Below are 24,225 nucleotides of genomic sequence, written 5' to 3'. Positions count from 1 at the left end.
GGATGGGATGGGATGGGATGGGATGGGGTGGGATGGGATGGGATGGGGTGGGATGGGATGGGATGGGGTGGGATGGGATGGGATGGGATGGGATGGGATGGGATGGGATGGGATGGGATGGGATGGGATGGGATGGGATGGGATGGGATGGGACCCATGGGATGGGATGGGATGGGATGGGATGGGGTGGGATGGGATGGGATGGGATGGGATGGGATGGGATGGGATGGGATGGGATGGGATGGGATGGGATGGGATGGGATGGGATGGGATGGGGTGGGATGGGATGGGGTGGGATGGGGTCAGATGGAATGGGATGTGGGAGGATGCAATGGGACACCGCAGATGCTCCAAGCACAGGGCTGGGATTGGCCCTGGATTTGGGATTGGTGCTGGGATTGGGATCAGGGTGGGGATTGACCCTGGAATCAGTGCTGGGATCAGGCTGGGATTGGAGTTGGGATCAATGCTGGGATCAGGCTGGGATCGGGACTGGGATCAGGGCAGGACTGACCAACTGGGAGTTCACGGCTCCAGTGGACAGAAAGCCCTGGCACACGTGGGGGGCCGGGGCAGTTTCCCGGCGTTCCCGGAGGACCAGCAGCTCCTGCCGGATCGGCGCGGCCGCGGAGGAGCCGAGGGGCACCCGGGGGTCCCCGGGCCCTTCCCGGGAGCTCCGGGAGCCGTGATCCCGCCGGAACATCCCAGCACCCCCTGCCCCCCACGCTCGGGGCCGTTCGTCAGCGGCGGCTCCGGGCCCGTGAGTCAGCAGCAGCCGGAGCCGCCGGATAAAAATATCCCACGGCTGTGGGGGTGGGCAGGGATCGGCTGCCGGCGGGAACGCGGCCCCGTGGGAACTGTGGGGACCCGTGCCGGGACCCGGGAATCGGCCCGGGCAGCATCCCGGCTCCCCACGGCCTCCCCGCCACGGCATCCCTGCCCTGCACCCCCAATCCCTGCCCTGCACCCCCAATCCCTGCCCTGCACCCCCAATCCCTGCCCTGCATCCCCAATCCCTGCCCTGCACCCCCAATCCCTGCCCTGAATCCCCAATCCCTGCCCTGCACCCCCAATCCCTGCCCTGCACCCCCAATCCCTGCCCTGAATCCCCAATCCCTGCCCTGAATCCCCAATCCCTGCCCTGCACCCCCAATCCCTGCCCTGCACCCCCAATCCCTGCCCTGCACTCCCAATCCCTGCCCTGCACCCCCAATCCCTGCCCTGCACTCCCAATCCCTGCCCTGAATCCCCAATCCCTGCCCTGCACCCCCAATCCCTGCCCTGCACCCCCAGTCCCTGCCCTGCACCCCCAGTTCCACGTGGCCTCCCCAGCGCCACGTTCCCGGGCAGCAGCCCATCTTCCCACGGCCTCCCCACGACATTCCCGGGAAGCGTCCCGGCTCCCACGTGTCCTCCCTGCCACAGCATTCCTGGGAAGCAGCTCCGGCTCCATCTGGCCTCCCTGCCACGGCATTCCTGGGCAGGTGCAGCGCGGAGCCTCCGGAATGTGCCGAGGCAGCGGAGCGAAGCCCTTGGGATGCGGGTCAGCAATTCCCGGCAGCAGGAGATGCTGAGCAGGGAGGGGGACGACTGCAGTGTCCCCGTGTCCCTGTACTCCCGTGTCCCTGTTTCTCCGTGTTCCTGTGTCCCTGTGCCCCTGCATCCCCGTGTCCTCGTGTCCCTGTTTCTCCATGTTCCTGTTCCCTGCGCCCCTGTGTCCTCCTGTCCCTGTGTTTCCATGCCCTCAGGTCCCTGCATTCCCACGTCCCTGCATTCCCATGTCCCTGCATTCCTGCCTCCCTGCATTCCCATGTCCCTGCATTCCCACATCCCTGCATTCCCACATCCCTGCATTCCCATGTGCCTGCATTCCCACATCCCCGCATTCCCATGTTCCTGCATTCCCACATGTTCCCATGTCCCCCTGCCCCAGCATTCCACGTCCTTACGTCCCCGTGTCCCTGCACCCCCATGTCCCACATCCCTGTGCCCCTGCATTCCCAGGTCCCCACAGCTGGCATCACTGGCCTGCAGCTGCTGCCACATCTGGACCCACACCCACACCTGGACCCACACCCACATCTGGACCCACACCCACATCTGGACCCACACCCACACCTGGACCCACACCCACACCTGGACCCACACCCGCATCTGGACCCACACCCACAACTGCACCTCTGTCCACCACATCTGCACCCATGGCAACATCTGGATCCAGGGCCACAGCTGTCGCTGTGCCCACCCCGGGGTCTGCAGCCACATCTGCATCCACAAATCGCATCTGCATCCCTGCCCGCATCTGGATCCATGCCCAAAACTGCAGCTGTGTCCACATCTGCATCAACCATGTCTGCAGCCACAGCCACATCTGGATCCATGAATCCTATCTGGATCCATGAATCCCATCTCTATCTATGCCCACATCTGCACCAGCGCCAACATCTGAATGGGAGCACCAGCCCCTGAATTTTGGCTCAGCGGGACCGTGACAGTCGGGGGGAGGAGACATCTGGTATCCACCTTGGAATTGTGAATCACGGAAAAATTACCCAAAATGGGCCCTGAGCTCCGGAGCTGCAATCAGGGAAATCACAGGAGTTCCAGGGAATTTTAATATCCGGAGATGGTAACGGGAACAGGTTCAAACGGGGGGGATCCATCCAGAATCCAACCCCACATCCATCCAGAATCCAACCTCACGTCCATCCAGAATCCAACCTCACATCCATCCAGAATCCAACCCCACGTCCATCCTGCACTCACCCAGGGCACTCTCAGCATCCCTCGGGATCCCCTGGGATCTCCTGGGATCCCCTGGGATCTCTCGGTGTCACCTGGGATCTGCTGGTGACACCTTGGATCTCCCAAACCCCACAGGACACTCCTGGTATCCCTGGGAGCTCTCGGTATCCCCAGATCTCTGGGTACAGCTCACCCACCGGTCCCTCAGAGCTGCCGGATCCCCCGGGATCCCCCGGATCCCTCAGATCCCCCGGATCCCCCGGCGCCCGGCTGCGGCCGTACCTCCCTCTGCAGCACGAGCTCCTTGGTGAAGAGCGTGGCCTCCTCGCTGAAGGGCTCCCCCTCCTGCGCCAGCCCCGGCACGTTCCGGGCGCCCCGCGGGCACTCGATCCCTGCAGGAAAACCGGGAAGGGTCAGGGCCAGGGAACGGCACCCCGGGAATGGCACCCCGGGAATAGCACACTGGGATTGGCACCCCGGGAATGGCACACCGGGATTGGCACCCCGGGAACGGCACCCCGGGAATGGCACACTGGGATTGGCACCCTGGGAACGGCTCCCTGGGAATGGCACACTGGGAATGGCACACCGGGATTGGCACCCCAGGAATGACGCCCCAGGAAGGGCTGGGATGGAAGGGGATGCTGGAAGCAAGGGAGATGAGGGGAGCTCCAGGAGGGTCCAGGGGTGGCATGGTGGTGGGACAGGCTGGGACAGGCTGGGATGGGGACACGGGGACAAACAGGGACAGGGACAAGGGGATGTGTCAGCAGGGATGGGGACACCGGGACAAGCAGGGATGGGATACAGGGACAAGCAGGGATGGGGACACCGGGACAAGCAGGGATGGGATACAGGGACAAGCAGGGATGGGATACAGGGACAAGCAGGGATGGGGACACCGGGACAAGCAGGGATGAGGACACTGGGACAAGCAGGGATGGGGACACTGGGACAAGCAGGGATGGGATACAGGGACAAGCAGGGATGGGATACAGGGACAAGCAGGGATGGGGACACAGGGACAAGCAGGGATGGGGACACTGGGACAAGCAGGGATGGGGACACTGGGACGAGCAGGGATGGGGACACAGGGACAAGCAGGGATGGGGACACCGGGACAAGCAGGGATGGGGACACTGGGACAAGCAGGGATGGGATACAGGGACAAGCAGGGATGGGGACACTGGGACAAGCAGGGATGGGGACACTGGGACAAGCAGGGATGGGGACACCGGGACAAGCAGGGATGGGGACACTGGGACAAGCAGGGATGGGACACAGAATCATATCCAGGCCCCCATCCAGAGCCCTCCATCACAACCACTCCCCTGTATGTCCCTTTCTCCCGCTGCCCCCGGCATCCCCCTGCCCTGGATCAGAGCAGAGGGAAGTTCTGCATTATTAATGATCATTTACATAATTTGCATAATGAATGAAGTGCTGGGAATCACAGCTCCAAGCTGGAGCCACGAGTGAGGAGGTGCCACATGCCCAAGGCCACGTCAGTGTCACCAGCACCCAGGGGCACAAGGACACAGATCCTGCCCGGAGCAGCCGGGAGCGCCCAGAGCCCATCCTGATGGACAATGTCCCTGTGCCACCAGGTCCTTCCTCACCCTCATCCCCATCCCCATCCCCATCCCCATCCCCATCCTCATCCTCATCCTCATCCTCATCCTCATCCCATCCCCATCCCCATTCCCATTCCCATTCCCATTCCCATTCCCATTCCCATCCCCATCCCCATCCCCATCCCCATCCCCATCCCCATTCCTGGCCCTGTTGTATCCCCATCCCGTCCCAGTCCCCATTCCCAGGCCGTGCTGCTTCCAAGGGAAGCCATTTCCAGGGAATCCAGCAGGAGCTTCCCAGCCCTGTCCCTGCCCCTCGTGGCACCAACGCCCTCTGTCCCCAAGAACAGGGACGGAAAGGGGGATTTCTGGAAAAGGGGAATTCTGGGAAACACAGCAGAATGTGGGATGGGCAGCAGGAAATCCTGGGATCTTAGTTAATGAGCTGGAGCCATCAGGAACCCCCAAAATCCAGGATCACCCCGGGATTCTCCTTCCAGCACCGAGTGGGCTCTGGCACAGCTCTGATCCCGACCCTAGCTCTGATCCTGCCCCAGCACTGATCCCAAATTTCTCCAGCAAGGAGCACCCCAGTGCTGCACTGGGAATGGGAATGAGGGGCTGGAGCTGCCCTTCCTCCTCCAGGAAAGGGCCGGGAGGGCTCACGGACCACAATGGAATCTTTTCCCTCAAAATAACACCGGAACCCTTAAACTCCGCCAGCTCCCGGCTGCTCCGGGCTGGGATCCCGCTCCGGATCCTCTCCGGCCTCCGACGCTTCCCAAGCCCACCTGAGGGAAGGTTCTGGAAAAGGGAGAGCTCTGAAGGCTGGGCTGGGTGCGCTCAACGCCCGGGAATGCTGGCGGGAGCGGGGAGGGGACGCTTGGCACCCGGAAAACTTCTCCTGCACTTTAAAAATAGCAGCTAATCCCGAATCGGCGGCTGTGCCGCGCTTCCCGGGAAGCCGTGACGGATTAATGAGGGATGCGGCTGGAAGTGCTGCAGCCACCGCGCTCCCCTGGGCTTCCCAGAGAATTCCAGCACAATCCTGCCCAGCCGGGCCGGGGCTGGGCTGGAGCAGGCGGCTGTGGGGCTGCTCCCATCCCGGAATCAGCCCTGGAGGGCTGGGGGCGAGAATTCCGCAGCATCCCGGAGTATCCTGCGGCCTGCTGAGCATCCCAAGGCATCCCTCAGCATCCCATGGACATTCCAGAGCATCCCTGGTACCCCACAGCAGCCCCAGGATATCCTGGAGCATCCCTGGTACCCCACAGCAGCCCTGGGATATCCTGGAGCATCCCTGGTACCCCACAGCAGCCCCGGGATATCCTGGAGCATTCCTGGTACCCCACAGCAGCCCCGGGATATCCTGGAGCATCCCAAGGCACCCCACAGCAGCCCTGGGTATCATGGAGCATTCCTGGTACCCCACAGCAGCCCCGGGATATCCTGGAGCATTCCTGGTACCCCACAGCAGCCCCGGGATATCCTGGAGCATCCCTGGTACCCCACAGCAGCCCTGGGATATCCTGGAGCATTCCTGGTACCCCACAGCAGCCCTGGGATATCCTGGAGCATCCCTGGTACCCCACAGCAGCCCCGGGATATCCTGGAGCATCCCAAGGCATCCCACAGCAGCCCATGGACATTCCAGAGCATTCCTGGTATCCCACAGCAGCCCCGGGATATCCTGGAGCATTCCTGGTACCCCACAGCAGCCCTGGGATATCCTGGAGCATCCCTGGTACCCCACAGCAGCCCTGGGATATCCTGGAGCATCCCAAGGCATCCCTCAGCATCCCATGGACATTCCAGAGCATTCCTGGTACCCCACAGCATCCCACAGAATCCCTGCGGGATCCCGCACCGGGATTCCAGGAGGAATTCCTCCCCGGCCCCCAGAGGGAACAGACAGAACAATCTTTCAGGGAGAATCCCTTGCAGCAAGGACCCTTCCAGCCGGATTCCGGGGATTGGAGCAGCTTTGCCCCTCGCCGCGCCAGAGCCGCAGCCGGCACCAGGATCTGGGATGGCTCCGGGCCGGGATCGGCCGCGCCGGGGCCGAGCGCAGGGATCGATCTCCTGCAGGGTTTATGGATTTTGGGAGCAGGGAAGGTGAGCCGGAGGGAGGGCACACCCGGGAACTGCGGGAGTGGGATTGGAATGCCGAGGATCCGCTCCGGATCCCGGCGCTGCAGCACTGGGACAGCTCCACGCTGGGAATGCTCACAGGGAAAAACTCCAGATTCCCATCCCCGCCTCCCAGTCCTGCAGCTCCCAGGGAAGATTTCGGACCCCTTGGAGCCACTTGGCCACTCCAACATCCCCGGAGGTGCCCCCTCATCCTTCGGGAATTCTCCTGCTCCCAGCCCCCGCTCCGGGAAGGCGTCAGGCTCCAGAGTTTTGCCGGGAGAGAGGAATTTGGGATTAAACGGGCGCCTGTATTTGCACATATTTATAGTGCTCTGACGGATCTATTTTAGCTGGAAAGCCGGGATGAGCTCCCTCGGGAGCATCCCTGGAGTCACATTTTAAGGGACTTGGCATCTCTTTCTGGTGCTCATTTGCATTTGATATCCATAAAAAAGGCAGGCGTTGATAAAAGGCGGATATTTATCCTATTCCTGGCTTGGCAGAGGAGGGTTGGGAATGGCACCGGGGAGAAATCCAACAAAAAACAGGAGAAATAAAAGCCGGAAGGTCCCGCCAGGATCATAGGATTCGATGGGATGGGATGGTTTGGGGATCCATCCCTTCTAGAACAGAGCAGGGTGGAGCAGGAATCCCAGTGGAGCAGGAATTCCCATGGAGCAGGGGCCTCCAAAGAGGAGAACCATGGAGCAGGGATATCCATGGAGCAGGAATTCCCATGGAGCAGGGATGCCCATGGAGCAGGGATGCCCATGGAGCAGGGACGCCCATGGAGCAGGGATGCCCATGGAGCAGGGATGCTCATGGAGCAGGGACTCCCCTGGAGCAGGGATGCTCATGGAGCAGGGACGCCCATGGAGCAGGGATGCCCATGGAGCAGGGACTCCCATGGAGCAGGGACGCCCATGAAGCAGGGATGCTCATGGAGCAGGGACGCCCATGGAGCAGGGACTCCCATGGAGCAGGGATGCTCATGGAGCAGGGATGCCCATGGAGCAGGGACTCCCATGGAGCAGGGATGCTCATGGAGCAGGGATGCCCATGGAGCAGGGACTCCCATGGAGCAGGGATGCCCATGGAGCAGGGACTCCCATGGAGCAGGGATGTCCATGGAGCGGGGACGTCCATGGAGCAGGGATGCCCATGGAGCAGGAATTCCCATGGAGCAGGGATGCCCATGGAGCAGGGACTCCCATGGAGCAGGGACTCCCCTGGAGCAGGGACTCCCCTGGAGCAGGGATGCCCATGGAGCAGGGATGTCCATGGAGCAGGGATGTCCATGGAGCAGGGATGCCCATGGAGCAGGAATTCCCATGGAGCAGGGATGCCCATGGAGCAGGGATGTCCATGGAGCAGGGACTCCCCTGGAACAGGGACTCCCATGGAGCAGGGATCCCAGCACCAGGAGACACCCCAGCATCGCTGGGAGCAGGGACAGAGCCCCCACTTCCCAAAGGCCCATCCCAGTGCTGGTGTCCATGGGGGACAGAGACAGGACACATTCCCAACTCTGGGAACAAAGGGATGGAATAAAGATAACCCTGCTCCCCCTAGGATAAACATTCCCTGTGTGGGAGCCACTCCCACCTTTCCTTGTGTTTGATCCTGGAATTGGGTCCTTGAAATGCCAATGGAATTCTTCCCCACCCTCATCCCATTCCCATCTTCATCCCCACTCTCATTCTGATCCTCATCCTATCCCCATTCCCATCCCCATCCCTATCCTGCTCCTCATTCCCAATCCATCCTATCCCCATATCCCGCTGTTCCCTTCCTTCTCCCCACTTTGTGCTTCCCCACCTGCTCCCAAGTTTTGGGTGGGATCATCCTTCCCAATCCCAGCCTCCCGCAGCCCTCCCAGCCTGGCCTGAGGCAGCTCCAGCGTTAATTGTGACCCCTCAATCCGGGCTGAAGGGATTCCAGCCCAGGGAATGTTCCCGTGCCAGCCCAGGGGACGTTCCGGTGCCGATCCCGGATCCCAAGGTGCCAATCCCAGGAACCCCATGGCAATGATCTCACAACCTCATGGTGCCGATCCCAGGATCCCACGGTGCCAATCCTGGAATCCCATGGCACCAATCTTGGGAACCCCACAGTGCTGATCCCGGGATACCATGGTGCCAATCCCAGGATCCCGCAGTGCCAATCCTGGAACCCCGTGGTGCTGATCCCGGAACCCCAAGGTGGCAATCCTGGGAACCCCACAATGCTGATCCTGGGATCCTGTGGTGCCAATCCTGGAACCCCACACTGCCAATCCCAGAACCCCGCAGTCCCAATCCTGGGAACCCCGTGGTGCCAATCCAAGAACCCCGCGGTGCCAATCCCGGGAACCCCGCGGCGCCGATCCCGGAGCCCCGCGGTGCCGATCCCGGAGCCCCGCGGTGCCAATCCCGGGAACCCCGCAGTCCCAATCCCGGAGCCCCGCGGCGCCGCTCCCGCTGACCTGCGAGCAGGAAGGTGATCAGGCAGGTCTCCTTGGGCAGGAAGAGCTTCAGGCGGGAGCCGCTGAACACGTACTCCACCACGGCCTCGGAGCGGCCGGCGCGCTGCAGGAAGGGCAGGAACTGCTTCGCCTTCTGCGTGTCCTGCGGGAAAACGGGACTCAGGCACCCGGAGCCCCGAGCGCTCCTCGTCCCTGTGCCAGCTGGGAGTCACATCTGGGCACGGAGCTGAGCGCCTCCGGCTCGGGATGGGCCATCCCAAACACAGCCCAAATCCACCCCGAAATCCCAAAGCCATCCCGAAACACATCTCAGAATACATCCAAAAATCCCAAATCCATCCCGAAACACATCTCAGAATACATCCAAAAATCCCAAAACACATCCCAAATCCATCCCAAAACACATCTCAAACTACATCCAAAAATCCCGAATACATCCCAAAACATATCCCAAATCCATCCCGAAACACATCCCAAATACATCCCGAAACACATCTCAAACTACATCCAAAAATCCCGAATACATCCCAAAACATATCCCAAATCCATCCCGAAACACATCTCAGAATACATCCAAAAATCCCAAAACACACCCCAAACACATCCCAAAACACATCTCAGAATACATCCAAAAATCCCAAAACACATCCCAAATACATCCCGAAACACATCTCAAACTACATCCAAAAATCCCAAATACATCCCAAAACACATCCCAAATACATCCCAAAACACATCCCAAATACATCCCAAAATGCATCCCAAATCCATCCCAAAATCCCAAAAATACCCCAAAACACATCCCAAATACATCTCAAAACACATCTCAAAATACATTAAAAAAATCCCAAATCCATTCCAAAATCCCAAAAATATCCCAAAGTACATCACAAAACACATCCAAAAATCCCAAACAGACCCCAAAATAAATCCTAAATATATCCCAAAAGAGATCCCAAACACATCCCCAATCCAGCCAAAATACATCCAAAGTTCATCCCTAAACCCGTTCCCAAATCCATCCGATACACCCCAAAGCCCTATCCCAAAATCCTATCGCTCCCCAGGGCCGCTGCCTGGACCAGCAGGACAGATCCGGCCCCATTTCCCCATTTCCCCCATCCCTAATGGAGCATCCCGTCCCTTTTCCCAGGATCTGCCCCTCTCCATCCCAGCATCGAAGGGCTCCACAGAAATCCTCAAAAAAATTAATGAATTGAGGAAAAAGTAAGGAGCTCTGCTGGGATACATGGATCCCCAAAAATCCCTCAGGAGAGCCAGGGAATCCCGGATTCCCACCAACATTCCCGCGTTGGCTCCACCACCTAGTTCCCAGGCTATGAGGCAACTCCCAGTTGATTTATCCAAGGAAAAAAGGGGAAAACCAGCCCCAGCAGCTCCCGAAACAAGGGCACGGTGTGGGTTTTGTCCCGTCTGATCCCCTGCGGAATTCCCGCGTGATCCTTACTCCGGAGATGTCGGCGACCCTGTGGATGGGCACCTCCTTCTTGCTGTGCAGCCCCTTCCCGTTCTTGATGGCCCTGGAGAGCAGAGGAGCGCCGGGAATCAGCTCCGGCCAGCCTCGGACGAGGGCTGGGATGGGGAATGCCGCACGCGAGGGCACCCACGGAAAACCCGCGGATGCCGGAGCGGCGGCCAGAGCCCGGATCCTTGTCCTGGCACAGGGATGCAGGCTGGGACCTTCCCCTGGGATGCTCCCTCAGGATAAGGCCCCTGAGCTGCCACCCGGAGCGTCCCCTCCTGCCCCGGGGCCCGGCCGGTTGGGAAGGGCCGGAGCGTGCCAGGATTCTGCCAATGGTCTGGGATGTGATCCAGGCGCTCTGAAGGGCTGGGAATGCTGAACGGATCCCCCAGACCGCTCCGGGCCCCGCACCACAACCTCACCCCCAGTCTGCCATTCCCACTGCTCCTGGCAGCACAACTCCTCCGCCTGCCGCCGGCACAAGCCCGGATTTGGGATGTGCCAAAGCTCCCAGCGGCCTGGATGGGCCACCTCCACCACCGGCCCCGCTCTGGGATTGGGTGGGAACATCCAGCACTTCCACCTGGGTGCATCCAGGCTGAATCCCAACCCCGGAGCAGCTCCGGGGTTCTCCTCCCAGAACATCCAACCCAACCCCGGAGCAGCGCCGGGGTTCTCCTCCCAGAACATCCATCCAACCCAACCCCAGAACATCCAACACCTCCTCCTGGGCACGTTCAGGCTGAACCCCAACCTTGGAGTGGCTCTGGCTCCAGGTGCCACATCCCAGCCTTGTATCCCACATCCCAGCCCCACAACTGGCTCCAGGTGCCACATCCCAGCCCTGTATCCCGCTCCAGGTGCCACATCCCAGCCCTGTATCCCTCTCCAGGTGTCACATCCCAGCCCTGTATCCCGCTCCAGGTGCCACATCCCAGCCCTGAATCCCGCTCCAGGTGCCACATCCCAGCCCTGTATCCTGCTCCAGGTGTCACATCCCAGCCCTGTATCCCGCTCCAGGTGCCACATCCCAGCCCCACATCTCAGTATCCCAGTGCCCCGTCGGCAGCTCCGAGCTGCTGACTTGCTGCCAGGCTTCCCAAAAGGCACATTCCAGGCGTTGGGAAGGAGCCTCTGAGCAATCTGCCGGCCGCCCACCGCCCGGGCACGGCGGGCTGGGAACGGGAGCGGCTTTCTCCGGATCGATCCGCCTTTTCCCGCGGCAGCCAGTCCTGCCCGGGAAGGCGCCGCAGCCCCCTCCAAGCTGCTCTTCCCGGCTCTCGGCATCGTGCCGGGATCTGCTGCCAAGGAGGAGCTGAGCTCCTGCCATCCCTGCCACCATCCCTGCCACCACCCCTGCCACCATCCCTGCCACCACCCCTGCCACCACCCCTGCCACCATCCCTGCCACCATCCCTGCCACCATCCCCGCCCAACGGAGCCGCCTCCGCAGGGAGCGGGGCCGGGCCGGGAAGGGCGCGGGATGAGGGACAGGGACACGGGGACACCCGCGGGGCTCCCTGCGGACGTGGGGGGCACTGGGAGACGGGATCCCCACAGGATCCTCTCCACGGGGAGCTGGGCTGCGCACACCTGGATCTCGTGAACACGGCTGGGGACAGACGGACGCCACAGCCGGGAGGGGACGGAGGGACACAGGACAGGTGTGACAGGGACAGCACGGGGACCCCCCCCGTGCCGTGCTCACCGGGCCTCGGCCGCCAGCAGCTCATCGTAGTGCGCCGAGCGCTGGTCGTCGTCCTGCCGGTAGCGCAGCACCGTGGCCAGGCCCTTGCTGACCAGCGCCTCCGCGATGTTGCTGCGGGAACGGGACCGGATCGGGGCGGGAACGGGGCCAGGGAGAGCCCAATCCCACCCCAATCCCACCCTGATCCCACACCATCCCATCCCACCCCGATCCCACACCATCCCATCCCACCCCACCCCACCCCACCCCATCCCATCCCATCCCATCCCATCCCATCCCATCCCATCCCATCCCATCCCATCCCATCCCATCCCATCCCATCCCATCCCATCCCATCCCATCCCATCCCATCCCATCCCATCCCAAGGGAAGGCCTTGGAGTGACACATCCCAGTACTCTGCGCTGGGACCCAAATGGGGGACAATGGGAGACCCCAACTGGACTCATGCCACAGGGAGAAGCCTCCCAGGAGCACCCCAAAAACCTCACCCCAAAAACCTCACCCCAAAAACCTCACCCCAAAAGCCTCACCCCAAAAACCTCACCCCAAAAACCTCACCCCAAAAACCTCACCCCAAAAACCTCACCCGAAAAACCTCACCCCAAAAACCTCATCCCAAAAGCCTCACCCCAAAAGCCTCACCCCAAAAACCTCACCCCAAAAGCCTCACCCCAAAAGCCTCACCCCAAAAACCTCACCCCAAAAACCTCACCCCAAAAGCCTCACCCCAGAGCTCCCCTCCCGCCCCACCCCAAACCCAGCAGGCTCGGCATTCCCAGCCCACGGAGCCTCCTCCTGCATTTCCCAACCCCATCCCTTTTTTCCAGGAGCAGGGGGTGGGCACTGGTTTGGGAGGGGGGGCACCACCCCCAGACTCCCCCCCAAACCCGAGGGGTGATGGCCCCTGCCCACAGGAATCTCCTTGGTTCCACCATCCCACTTTTTTCTGGGAAATAACTGGGGCAGCAGTTTGGGGGGGCTTGGACAGGGAGACCCCCACCCCCATTTCCACGGGAAGTGGCTGGGAGCAGTCTCTCCCAGTGAACTGGGATTTCTGGGATCAGCAAGGGGGGGGCCCGTGCAAGGCGGGGATGAATCCATCACATTCCACTGCTTTAAGCAAATCCATGAATTCTCCTTCGCCAGCACTTCCCTAATTCTCCTCCAGTCACCGCCCCCCCACTAATTCCCTCCGTATCCCAAAAAAAGCACATCTATCCAGAGGATGGAGGGACTGATCCCTTCCCGATTCCCGGGTGTGCCCCTTCCTGAGTGGGGGGAAGGGCAAATCCATCACCGGGAGCCGAAATTAGGTCTCGGAGCAGGGGGAGGGAATCAAAAAATTCGGGATTGGCGAGCGAGGCAATGGCTGCAGCTGGAGCAGCTGCGGCAGCCCGGGAATGCTGAGCGCCGGGAATGGGCCCCCCGGGAATGCTGGGGAAGGAGCAGGAGCTGGGGGAGGCCTGGGAAGGGCCAGGGCGGCTCCCAGGGTCCCTGAGATTCCCCATCCCAGTTAAATCCCGCTCCTCATCCTGAACACAGCCCACCCCCCAACCCAGACATCCTACTCCCCATCCCAGCTGCATCCTGGAAAGGGTGTGGAAAAGCGTCCCACGTGTCCTCTCCCTGGGCCACTGGAAAGCCCAGGTGCTCTGGAGCATTCCCAGCACTCCCAGCCGTGAAATCCGGATGCTTCCCAGTGACAGAACGCTCCACTGGGCTGGAAATCCCAGGAAAAGCCCAAATTCTCCCGGGGTTCAGAGGTTTTAAGGCTCAGAATTCCCACGGGGACTGATCCTGGCACCCAGGGAAGGAGGGAGAGGGAGATGGGGATAACAGCTCAAAGAAGGAATTCCAGCCCACAAATTCCAGACCCTGCTCCAGCCTGGCTCCCTGGGAGGAACCCCCCATTCCCACCTCCCAACAAAGCTCTGGAATGGAGCTGGAGCTGCGGCCTGGAGGGAAGGAGCATCCCCCAGTCAATCCCAGATCCCAGATTAAAGACTGGGAATACAACGGGAAAAATCTCCTTAGAAAATGCCAATTTTGTAACTTCAAACCAAAAACGTCAATTTTTCATCTCCTCCTGCATTTCCTTTCCCAAATGAAGTTTTGGAGGGGTTTCATCATCCCACTAGAGCCGTGCCCAGCAGGGATCGGGATCAGAATCAGGATCAGGGGTGCCAAACCCATCCCACCCCCCCAAACTCCAAATCATCCCAAACTGCAGGGAAGGGACCCCCACTCCCGCTGGGAATTGCACCTGGAATTACAGCACAGGGTGCTCCTGAAACGTGGTGTTAGGGATTTCTAGGAGCTTTTTTCCCTGTGGGATGCTATGGAATGGTGCAGGATGCTGTGGAGGACTGTGGGACGCTCTGGAATTTTAGGGGATGCTCTGGGATGCTGGGGAATGCACCAGCATTTAGGGCTAGGGATCAGGCCCAAAAACTTGGAGGAGGTGGAAGGGAGAAGTGGGAGGGAGGGATCCCAGGATCCAGGGAGACACACAAGCAGGGATAGACAGGGATGCAGGCAGGGATGCAGGAGATCCAGGCAGGGATCCCAACAGGGAAATGGGCAGGATGCAGGCAGGGATGGGGGCTGGGAGATGAGCAGGGATTTGTGCAGGGATTTGTGCAGGGATCCAGGCTGGGACACGAGCAGGGATCCAGGCTGGAATCCAGGCTGGGACACGAGCAGGGATCCAGCAGGAGAAGCTGGGTTGGTGCTCCAGCCCCGCCGGTTCCCAGTGCCCGGAGCTGGGACGGGGCTGCAGCTCCTGCCCTGGCTCCCGCCCCGGCGCCGCCGTGCCCAGAATTCCAAGCAGGCTCAGCCCAGCCCAGATGCCGGGCGCACGCTCCAGGAAGACAAGCCAGGCTTTATTCCCTGCTCCATCCCAGCCTGGCAAAGGCCTCAGGACACAGACCCTGCTCTGTTCCACCCCCAGCATCCCGGGATGCAGCACCGGGAATGGCACAGGCACTGTGGGACATCCCGGGAATGGCACAGGCACTGTGGGACATCCTGGGAATGCAGCACCGGGAATGGCACAGGCACTGTGGAACATCCCGGGAATGGCACAGGCACTGTGGGACATCCCGGGAATGGCATAGGCACTGTGGGACATCCCAGGAATGCAGCACCGGGAATGGCACAGGCACTGTGGGACATCCTGGGAATGGCACAGGCACTGTGGGACATCCCGGGAATGGCACAGGCACTGTGGGACATCCCGGGATGCAGCACCGGGAATGGCACAGGCACTGTGGGACATCCCGGGAATGGCACAGGCACTGTGGGACATCCCGGGAATGCAGGGGCAGCTCTCCCAGCCCTGGGAATAGCGAGCAGGAGAACGCAGCTCTCCCAGATTTTGCAGGGAAGGGAAGGAAGGGAAGGAAGGGAAGTGCAGCTCTTGCAGCCCCTGGATCAGGGAGGGAAAGGCAGCGCTGCAGCGCTTTGGGTGCTTTCCAAAATAGCTGCCACCGGGAAAAAAAACTGGGAAAGCAACCAAGGGCCTATGACAAATCCTCCCTACGCAGCTCCCGGAGCCGCTGCCAGCCAGAGGCTCGGCTCTCCACCGGGATGTGCCGGAGGCTCGGCTCTCCACCGGGATGTGCCGGAGGCTCGGCCTCTCCACCGGGACGTGCCGGAGGCTCGGCTCTCCACCGGGATGTGCCGGAGGCTCGGCCTCTCCACCGGGATGTGCCGGAGGCTCGGCTCTCCACCGGGATGTGCCGGAGGCACCGGCACCTCATGCCCCGAAGGGGAAAACCACAAATTCTGGCTGAGGGGAAGCTGCTCTGGAACACTCCCCACTCCTTCTGAACCTTCTCGTGGAGAAGGGAAATCAGGGAGGGGTCCCTTGGGAAGGACAAACATCCCCAGAATCCTGGGATACACAGCAGGGATTACTGGTCCAAAGCCACCCCTGAGGCACTGGGAACTGATCCCCATATCCCGCAGCTGGGGGGGGCAGGTGTGGGGGTCCAGACAGCAGCATCCCAATGAATCCCGCGGAATCGCAGCGCTGGGATGTCGGGAATGGGGGCTGACCCCAGGCCAAGGCCATAGAGCCCAGGCAAGGTGCAGACTGCAGGTGAATTCCGGGCGGGAGCGCGGCGCCGGGCTGACTCACATGCCGCCGATGGAGACGGTGGCACAGGTGCGCTCCGAGAAGGCCGGGACGGTGTCGGTGGCGCTGCTGGCGGGGCGGATGTAATCCACGGAAACGTTCACCTGCAACGGGAACGGCTCAGGGCCGGCACCGCCCGGCCCCCTGGCCAACGGCCCGGGATCAGCCAGCCGGGCCCTCATCCCCATCCTCTTCTCATCCTCTTCCTCATCTTCATCCCCATCCTAATCCTCATCCCCTTCTTCATCCTCATCCTCATCCTCATCCCCATCCTCATCCCCATCCTCATTCCCATCCTCATCATCCTCCTCATCCTCTTCCTCATCCTCATCCTCATCCTCATCCTCATCCTCATCCTCTTCCTCATCCTCATCCTCATCCTCATCCTCATCCTCATCCTCATCCTCATCCTCATCCCCATCCCATCCCATCCCATCCCATCCCATCCCATGCCCACATTCCCAGTGCCAGTCTCCAGCCCCCTCCTTCTCCCTGCCAGTTTCCCAGTGGCTCCGGCACCCCCGGAGCTTCCCAGGCACATTAAGCCAGGAGATTCCCGAGCAGGACAGGATCCCACAGGATCCCAGCCCTGCCAGGCGTCCCCAGAGATCCGTGGGGATCCCGAGGTGTGGCAGCAGAGGCACTTCCCGGTCTATGGACGCGACATTCCAAGCAGGACAGCTCCGGCAGGGCTGTGCCACTGCCCCAGGCTGCTCCAGCCCCAGTGTCCAGCCTGGCCTTGGGCACTGCCAGGGATCCAGGGGCAGCCCCAGCTGCTCTGGCAATCCCAGCCCAGCCAGGAATTCCTCATTCCCAATCTCCCATCCATGGCTGCCCTCTGGCAGTGGGAGCCATTCCCTGTGTCCTGTCCCTCCATCCTTGTCCCCAGTCCCTCTACAGCTCTCCTGGAGCCCCTTCAGGCCCTGGAAGATCCCCCTGGAATCTTCCCTCCTGCAGGCATCCCTCCCCGGCAGTTCCCAGCATCACATCCCACACCTGCAGGTGCCATTTCCATGCAAATCCCACCCAGTCCCACCCCTCTGCTTCCGCAGGGAAGCTCCAACCTCGACGCTTTCCTGGTATCAGGAAATAGCTGGAATACCCCGAGGCTCTGGGGTAGAGGGGGTGACACGGGGGTGACACGGGGGCGATGTGGGGATCTCTGGGGACATCCCAGTGCTGGACTTGGCCCCTGTGACTTTTCCCACTCCCGTTCCCGTTCCTGCTCCCGTTCCGCACGGCCGGAGCCGCACTGAGCCAAAGGCAGCCAGACAGGCGAGGCAGGAGCATCCCCAAGCCCCTCCAAAGCCTCGGCTCATCCCGAAAACCCCTCATTAAACCAACATCAAAATGCAAAAAGGGTCGGAGCGTCTGGCAGGGCGCCGGAGCCGCGGCTATTCCGAGCGGAGAGGGGCTCCGGCTGGGAAGAGCCAATTAAGGGGAGCGGTTACAGCGATTCCCCGCAGCAAAGCTCCCGTCGGAACCACTGGAGGGGAAAAAGAGACGCCGATTACTCCGAGAGGCAGGTTGGGAATTCAGCCGCTCCAGGGCCTTCGAGATGGCTGGCTCAGGAGCGGCTGGCGTGGGAAACACCTGGCTCAGGACGCGGCACCGGGAACGGGGAACGGCGGCGGCGGAGCAGCCGGGGGAACGGGGGATCCCAGGGCTCGGGGACGGATCTGGGAGGAGTCAGGAGAGATTGGGATGGGATGGGATGGGATGGGATGGGATGGGATGGGATGGGATGGGATGGGATGGGACCCATGGGCTGGGGTGGGATCCGTGGGATGGGATGGGATCCATGGGATGGGATGGGATCCATGGGATGGGGTCAGCCCTCAACAGGAAAGCCCTGCATTGTGTCCCGCTGTATCCCACTGCACCGGATGTGCCCAGGGGCAGGAAGGCTCCGCAGAGGGATCTGGACAGGTCGGATCCATGGGATGAGGTTCCACAAGGCCAGGTGGAGCCCTGGCACAGGGTGTGGCTGCCACTGGATTCCCAGAAGTGCTCAGGGCCAGGCTGGACAAGGCCTGGAGCCACTTGGCACAGGGGCAGGTGTCCCTGCCATGGCAGGGCTGGAACCGTTCCACGATTCCATGAAGTTCCACGTCCCCCTTGGATCACACCAACGGCACAGAACGCTCCAGACACGGAAAGCTGGGAAAGGCCCTGGGGGTGCCGCTCAGCCGGAGGCACCCGGAGCCGCTGGGACAACGCCCGGGATCATCTGGGGCCAGGCCGGGTCCGCGTGACGCCAGACGTGGCAGCGGCACCGCCACCCACGGCTCCGGCAGCGGGCAGCGTTCCCGGGATCCAAGGGCGACGTGCCCGTGGCGGGGCTGGGAAGGGCTGGGCTTGCAGGGACCCCCCGGCACCCCGGGGCCCTGCTCCCCCCGGAGCAGCCGGAGCCGCGCCTGGGCGGCTTTCCAAGGTCAGCTGCAGTCAGGGTGGATTAAATCACTCCGGCAGCTCCGCTCCCGGGAGCGCATCCAGCCCGGAACGGCGGCACCGCACGGGCTCTGAGAGCCACCGCCAATGTCACCCACGGGACCTGCACCCACGGGGACCTGCACCCATGGGACCTGCACCCATGGGGACCTGGACCCACGGGGACCCAGCACCCACGGGGACCCGGCACCCATGGGACCTGCACCCATGGGACCTGCACCCATGGGGACCTGGACCCACGGGGACCTGGACCCACGGGGACCTGCACCCATGGGACCTGCACCCATGGGGACCTGGACCCACAGGGACCCAGCACCCACGGGGACCCGGCACCCACGGGGACCCGGCACGCATGGGACCTGCACCCACGGGGACCTGCACCCACGGGGACCTGGACCCACGGGGACCCAGCACCCACGGGGACCCGGCACGCATGGGACCTGCACCCACAGGGACCCGGCACCCACGGGGACCGGCACCCATGGGACCTGCACCCACGAGGACCCTGCACCCACGGGGATCCTGCACCCACGAGGACCCTGCACCCAGCACCCACTGCCTGGGCTCACCAGGACACGGGGGGAACAGGGTGGGGTCCCCAGGATGCGGCCCCTGGCCTCGTCCTCAGCGCCAGGGTCCCTGTGGGGCTGTTCCCAGCACACTGCTCCCAGGATGGGGCTCCTGCCTCAGTGTCCCCACGAGCAGGGTCCCAGTGAAGCTGTCCCCAGGGTGTGGCCGCTGCCACCCTGTTCCAGCTGCTCCCAAAGTGGGGTGGCACCCCCGTGGTCCTGTCCCGGTTCCTGCCCCACTCAGGGCTGGGGGGACACAACGGGACATCCCGGGCACATCCCGCGCTCCAGCCCAGGACCCCGGCCGGGGGGACATGTCCCAGCCCGGGGGGACAGCGGGGACAGGGACCCCCGGCCGGGGGCTGCCCGGAGAGGGGGCCGGGGGCTCCTCCCGCCGGGAAGGGTCCGGAGCAGCCCCACCTTTGGGATGGGGAGGGCGGGGTGGGCTCGGGGCCGCGCCGGTGCCATTCCCTGCTATTCCCTCATCCCACGGGGGGCTCCGAGGGGCCGCGGGGACACGGGGGGGCCCGGGGGCGACAGATGGGGGGTGGGTGGCAGCCCAGACCTGCCGGGCTAAAAATACCCCGCCCGCCCGCGGATCTCCCGGCCCGGCGGCGTCACCCGCTCCCGGGAATATTTTTACTTCCCAGGCAGCTCGTGCCGGGTGGAAGGGCCGGGGGGGGCTGGGAAGGGGCTGCCGGGGGGCTCGGGGGGTGGGTGGGTGCCCCCCGAGTCCCTGCCGTGCCTGAGGAGGCTCCCGGAGAGCGGGGCCAGGGGATGGCAGAGGAACGAGCGGGATGATCCCGGCGGGATGGGGCTGCAGGAGGCACGGCGGGGCAGATCCAGGGAAGCGTTTTCCCTCTGGAGCGGCGATTTCCCTCCCGAGGGCCGGCTCGTCCCGGCCCCCCCGCGCATCCTGCTGCGGGCAGCGGGATTTCCTGGGAATGGCGAGCGGGAGCCGGCTCCGCTTCCCTAACCCCCTCCACTTCTCCATCCTCCCATCATCCCTCTTGGAGAAGGCCGGGATGTGGAAAAGGGACGCTCCACAGCAGCTCCCGGGAGCCTCCAGCGCCTCCGGCATGGCCAGGAGCGCATCCAGCAGGATCCGAGCTCCCTCCTCCCTCCCGCTCCAGCGTTTGCCGGAGGGGCCACGGAGACCCCCGGGGCACGATTGACCTTGGAGCGGGATAAGCATGGAAGTGCCGGGCTGGGAAGCGTCGTGGGGGAGGGCGATGGATGCAGGGGAAGGAGGGGTCCCTGAATTTGGGATCGTCGCACCGGGAACAATCCCGCTCGCCCCTGCCCCCTTCCCGTGCCGGAGCCAGCCCAGCCCACTGCAGCAGCCGCGGATTCCAAGCGCAATCCGGGCAGGAAAACTGCGCTCCTCAACAGCTCTCCCGCTTCGGCTCCGAGCAGCCAAATCCTCCCCGGCAGCCAAATCCTGCCCAATTCCACACGTGGAAGCGGCGGGTGACGCAGCCGGCCCCGTGACGCTCCGGAGCTGGCGAAGCCGCCCCGGCTCCGGCGCGTTCCCGGGAGCAGCATCCCGGATCCCGGCCCCGGCACGGCGCAGCTTCCCGAGGGATGCGCCCCCACCGCCCCCGGCCCCGGCCGCATCAACGACTGGGATCTTCCCAAAATCCCGCCCGGCATCGCTGCTGTGCCGAGCTCTCCCAGGGCTTCCAAAAGCTCCTGCGGGACGCAGGAAAAACTGCCCGACATTCCAAAAATCTCCCGTCCACCAAAGCCTTCCCTCTTCCCGGGACCGGGAGGGGTCCCCAGGGAGAAGGTTTTCCCTGGTCACACCCATCCCTGTTTTATCCCAGCTCTTGTTCCCAGCGGTGCTGGCACTGGGATTGCTGCTGTTGTAACCCCAAAAGGAGAATCCCTGGAAGCGTCTGAGGGGACCAGATAGCTGAAATGTCCTGGAAAACCATCGGGAAACCTCTGGAGATGGGCAGCACTCCCGGCTGGAATCAGCCTTCACGGGAGGGATGGGGTGGGAGGCTGGGAATGATGGGACACGGGTGGGACAGGATGGGATAGGATGGGACACAGGGATGGGACAGGATGGGACAGGATGGGATACAGGGATGGGACAGGATGGGATAGGATGGGATAGGATGGGATAGGATGGGACACAGGGATGGGACACAGGGATGGGACAGGATGGGATAGGATGGGACACAGGGATGGGACAGGATGGGATAGGATGGGATAGGATGGGACACAGGGATGGGACAGGATGGGACAGGATGGGACACAGGGATGAGACAGGATGGGACAGGATGGGATACAGGGATGGGACACAGGGATGGGAGAGGATGGCACACAGGGATGGGACAGGATGGGATACAGGGATGGGACACAGGGATGGGACACAGGGACTGGATGCAGGGATGGGACACAGGGAGGGGACACAGGGATGGGATCCTGGGACACTCCAGGAGCCTCTCCTTTCTTTCCCCCCAGCAGCTGGCAAGGACAGGGTGGCACTGCTTCCATGCACAGGGAATATTCATCCCGGAGCTCTCCCTTGCTGGCTCCCTCCATCCGGGCGATTAATCCCAGAGTTAATTAGGGAAGAGGCACGATCCATCTCCCACGCCCGGCGCAATTATCCGGAGCCGCTCCGCGGCGCAGCGCGATCGATGGGCGGAGGAGCCGGCCCTTCCCGACACGCTCCACGGATTTATTCCACAAATCCATAGTGGCCTGGGCAGCCGGTTCATCCCACGCCGCCGGGCAAATTCCAGTGGCTGGGAATTTGGGAAGGACACCGGGCAGGGAGAGGCTCCGGCACAAGAGCCAAAATCCCCAAATCCAGCCCTCGTGTGCCATGAAAATCCCAGCCTGGAAAACTCCTGCTGCTCAGGAATGAGAGGGCAAGAGGGAAAATACATTGCCTTCCATCTCTTCCCAGGGAGCAGGGAATTCCCAGGTGGATTCCACATCCCAGCTCCTCTCCCCACAGGAACGGGAGGAGATGGAGCCGTGGCATCCACGACAGGGATGGATCCTTCCTCATCCCCCCTCGGTGCTTTCTCCAGAGGGAATTATTTGGGAAAGCAATGTCAGGGCTGACCCAGTGCTCCAGCGGGATGGGATGGGATGGGATGGGATGGGATGGGATGGGATGGGATGGGATGGGATGGGATGGGATGGGATGGGATGGGATGGGATGGGATGGGATGGGATGGGATGGAATCTGGCATTGTAATTTTGGGATAAAACCCAGGGTGGGTTTCAGGCTCTCCAGTCAAGAACTGGGGCTGGCTCTGGAGCAGCCGGAGCTGGAAATCCCTCAGGAATGTTGGGATGGATGGAACAGGCAGCAGGAGCTCCTGGAGAGCTCTGGGAGATCTAAATTCCATCCCTCGAGGCTCCTGCCCACAGCACTGGAGCGGGAAGCATTGGAAGAGCAACGCCCCCAGTAAAACCAGTGACTGCCGGTGAATCCCAACCCCCTGGAGCTGGGAATGGCCATGAGGAGCCGGGATGGTGCCGGGATCTCCCAGGGTCCCATCGTGCCAGGACGGGGCATCTGAGGGATGGGGACATTCCAGGGAGCAGTGCCAGCGCCGGGGGTGGGAGCTGCGTCCGTTGGGATGGGCTGGGATGGGCTGGGATGTGTCCATGAGGAGTCTCCCAAGGCACAGGGACAGGATCCCTGAGGATGGGCCCCGGAGCGATGGGGATGGGTGGAGCTCCTGAGGCAGGCCGGGAAGCAGGGCAGGCTGAGCTCCCCCAATTCCAGAACTCCTTGGAATCCCACAGCTCCTCAGAACAGCCAGGCACACGGGGCAGGCCGAGCTCCCTTCATCCCGGAACACCCCGGAATCCCAGGGATCCCCACGGCCACCCTCCAAAGGCACCCAGTGCCAGAGCCAATTCCAACTCCTGATCCAACGCAGCGCGCAGCAACGGTGGATGGCAGAAAACTGGCACCAGTAACCCTGGAGTGGCTCAAACTGGGACCACTCTGAGGTGCCAGAATCCCATTCCAGACCCGGCGCTCCCATCACAAATCCCAACAGAACTCCCACATTATTTTCTGACTCCGGGAAGCATCAGATTTCCCATTAAAAAAATCTTCCAAGCTGCTCTTTTCCCCTTTCCCTGTTTTTCGGACTACCCAGGCAGGCTCCGAGCTGGAAAGATCCAATTAGGCACCGAAGCAGCCCCGACGAGCGGCGACGGCCGCGCCATGAAGGGAATTGATTTTATTTGACTGTTTTATGAGCATTGGAAAATTGCATCTGGAGCTTTCACTCCACTGGTTAACACGTTCCTCATTCCCGGAATTGCTCTGAACCAGCCTCGGAAAATACTCCAGGGAAACAAGGGGAGAAGCGAGGCGGAATTCCTGGGAAATGGGGAGTGCAATGCCTGGAGGGGCACTCCAGGCTTGGAGGCATCCCGGAATTTCCCATCACACTCATCCCCTCCTTCATTCCCTCATCCTCAGCCCTGTTCCATCCCTTGTCCCCTCATCCCAGCCTCGTGTCCGTACCTTCTTCCCGATGAGCTTCTTGCGCAGGAATTCCCGGGCCTCGAACATGTAGGGAATGTCGTAGAGGGGCCTCAGCTTCCTGTTCTTGTCCTGCCCAGAGAGGGGACTCGGGTCAGGGGATTCCCAAATCTGCCCCATCGCTCCCCACCCGATTCCACATCCCAGTTCTGGGTCCGCTGAACCCCGAGGGGACCCCGGGATAATCCCGAGGAGGTGCCAGGTCCAGCACCCTGAGCGACAGCCCTGGGAGGGAACGCGACAATGGGAATTTGGGGTGGGGGTGACCAGGGTGACCCCCGGGGCGTCCAGCCCCTGTCCAAGGGCATCTCCTGGAGTCACATCCCTGCAAAGGCTGAGCAAAAAGGGGGAGACTCCCAACGGAAACGGGGATTCCACCCAACACAACCCAATGCAACCCAACACGACCCAACACAACCCAGTGCAA

General features: G+C 62.2%; 1 protein-coding gene across 1 annotated transcript in view; it reads right to left on the bottom strand.

The window, feature by feature from the left end:
- SND1 (staphylococcal nuclease and tudor domain containing 1) overlaps positions 1-24,225 on the bottom strand; it is a 77,937-nt gene that overhangs the window by 14,637 nt on the left and 39,075 nt on the right. Inside the window, exons 11-16 of the mRNA XM_077783736.1 lie at positions 23,781-23,870; positions 16,251-16,351; positions 12,108-12,218; positions 10,385-10,457; positions 8,917-9,058; positions 3,028-3,137 (exon numbers count right to left, since the gene is read on the bottom strand). Of these exons, the coding sequence (XP_077639862.1) occupies positions 3,028-3,137; positions 8,917-9,058; positions 10,385-10,457; positions 12,108-12,218; positions 16,251-16,351; positions 23,781-23,870 (627 nt within the window). The remainder of the gene's footprint in view (positions 1-3,027; positions 3,138-8,916; positions 9,059-10,384; positions 10,458-12,107; positions 12,219-16,250; positions 16,352-23,780; positions 23,871-24,225) is intronic.

This window comes from Lonchura striata, chromosome 5 (assembly GCF_046129695.1).
Source record: "Lonchura striata isolate bLonStr1 chromosome 5, bLonStr1.mat, whole genome shotgun sequence".
Taxonomy (NCBI): Eukaryota; Metazoa; Chordata; class Aves; order Passeriformes; family Estrildidae; genus Lonchura; species Lonchura striata.
This window is presented reverse-complemented; position numbering and strand designations above follow the sequence as displayed.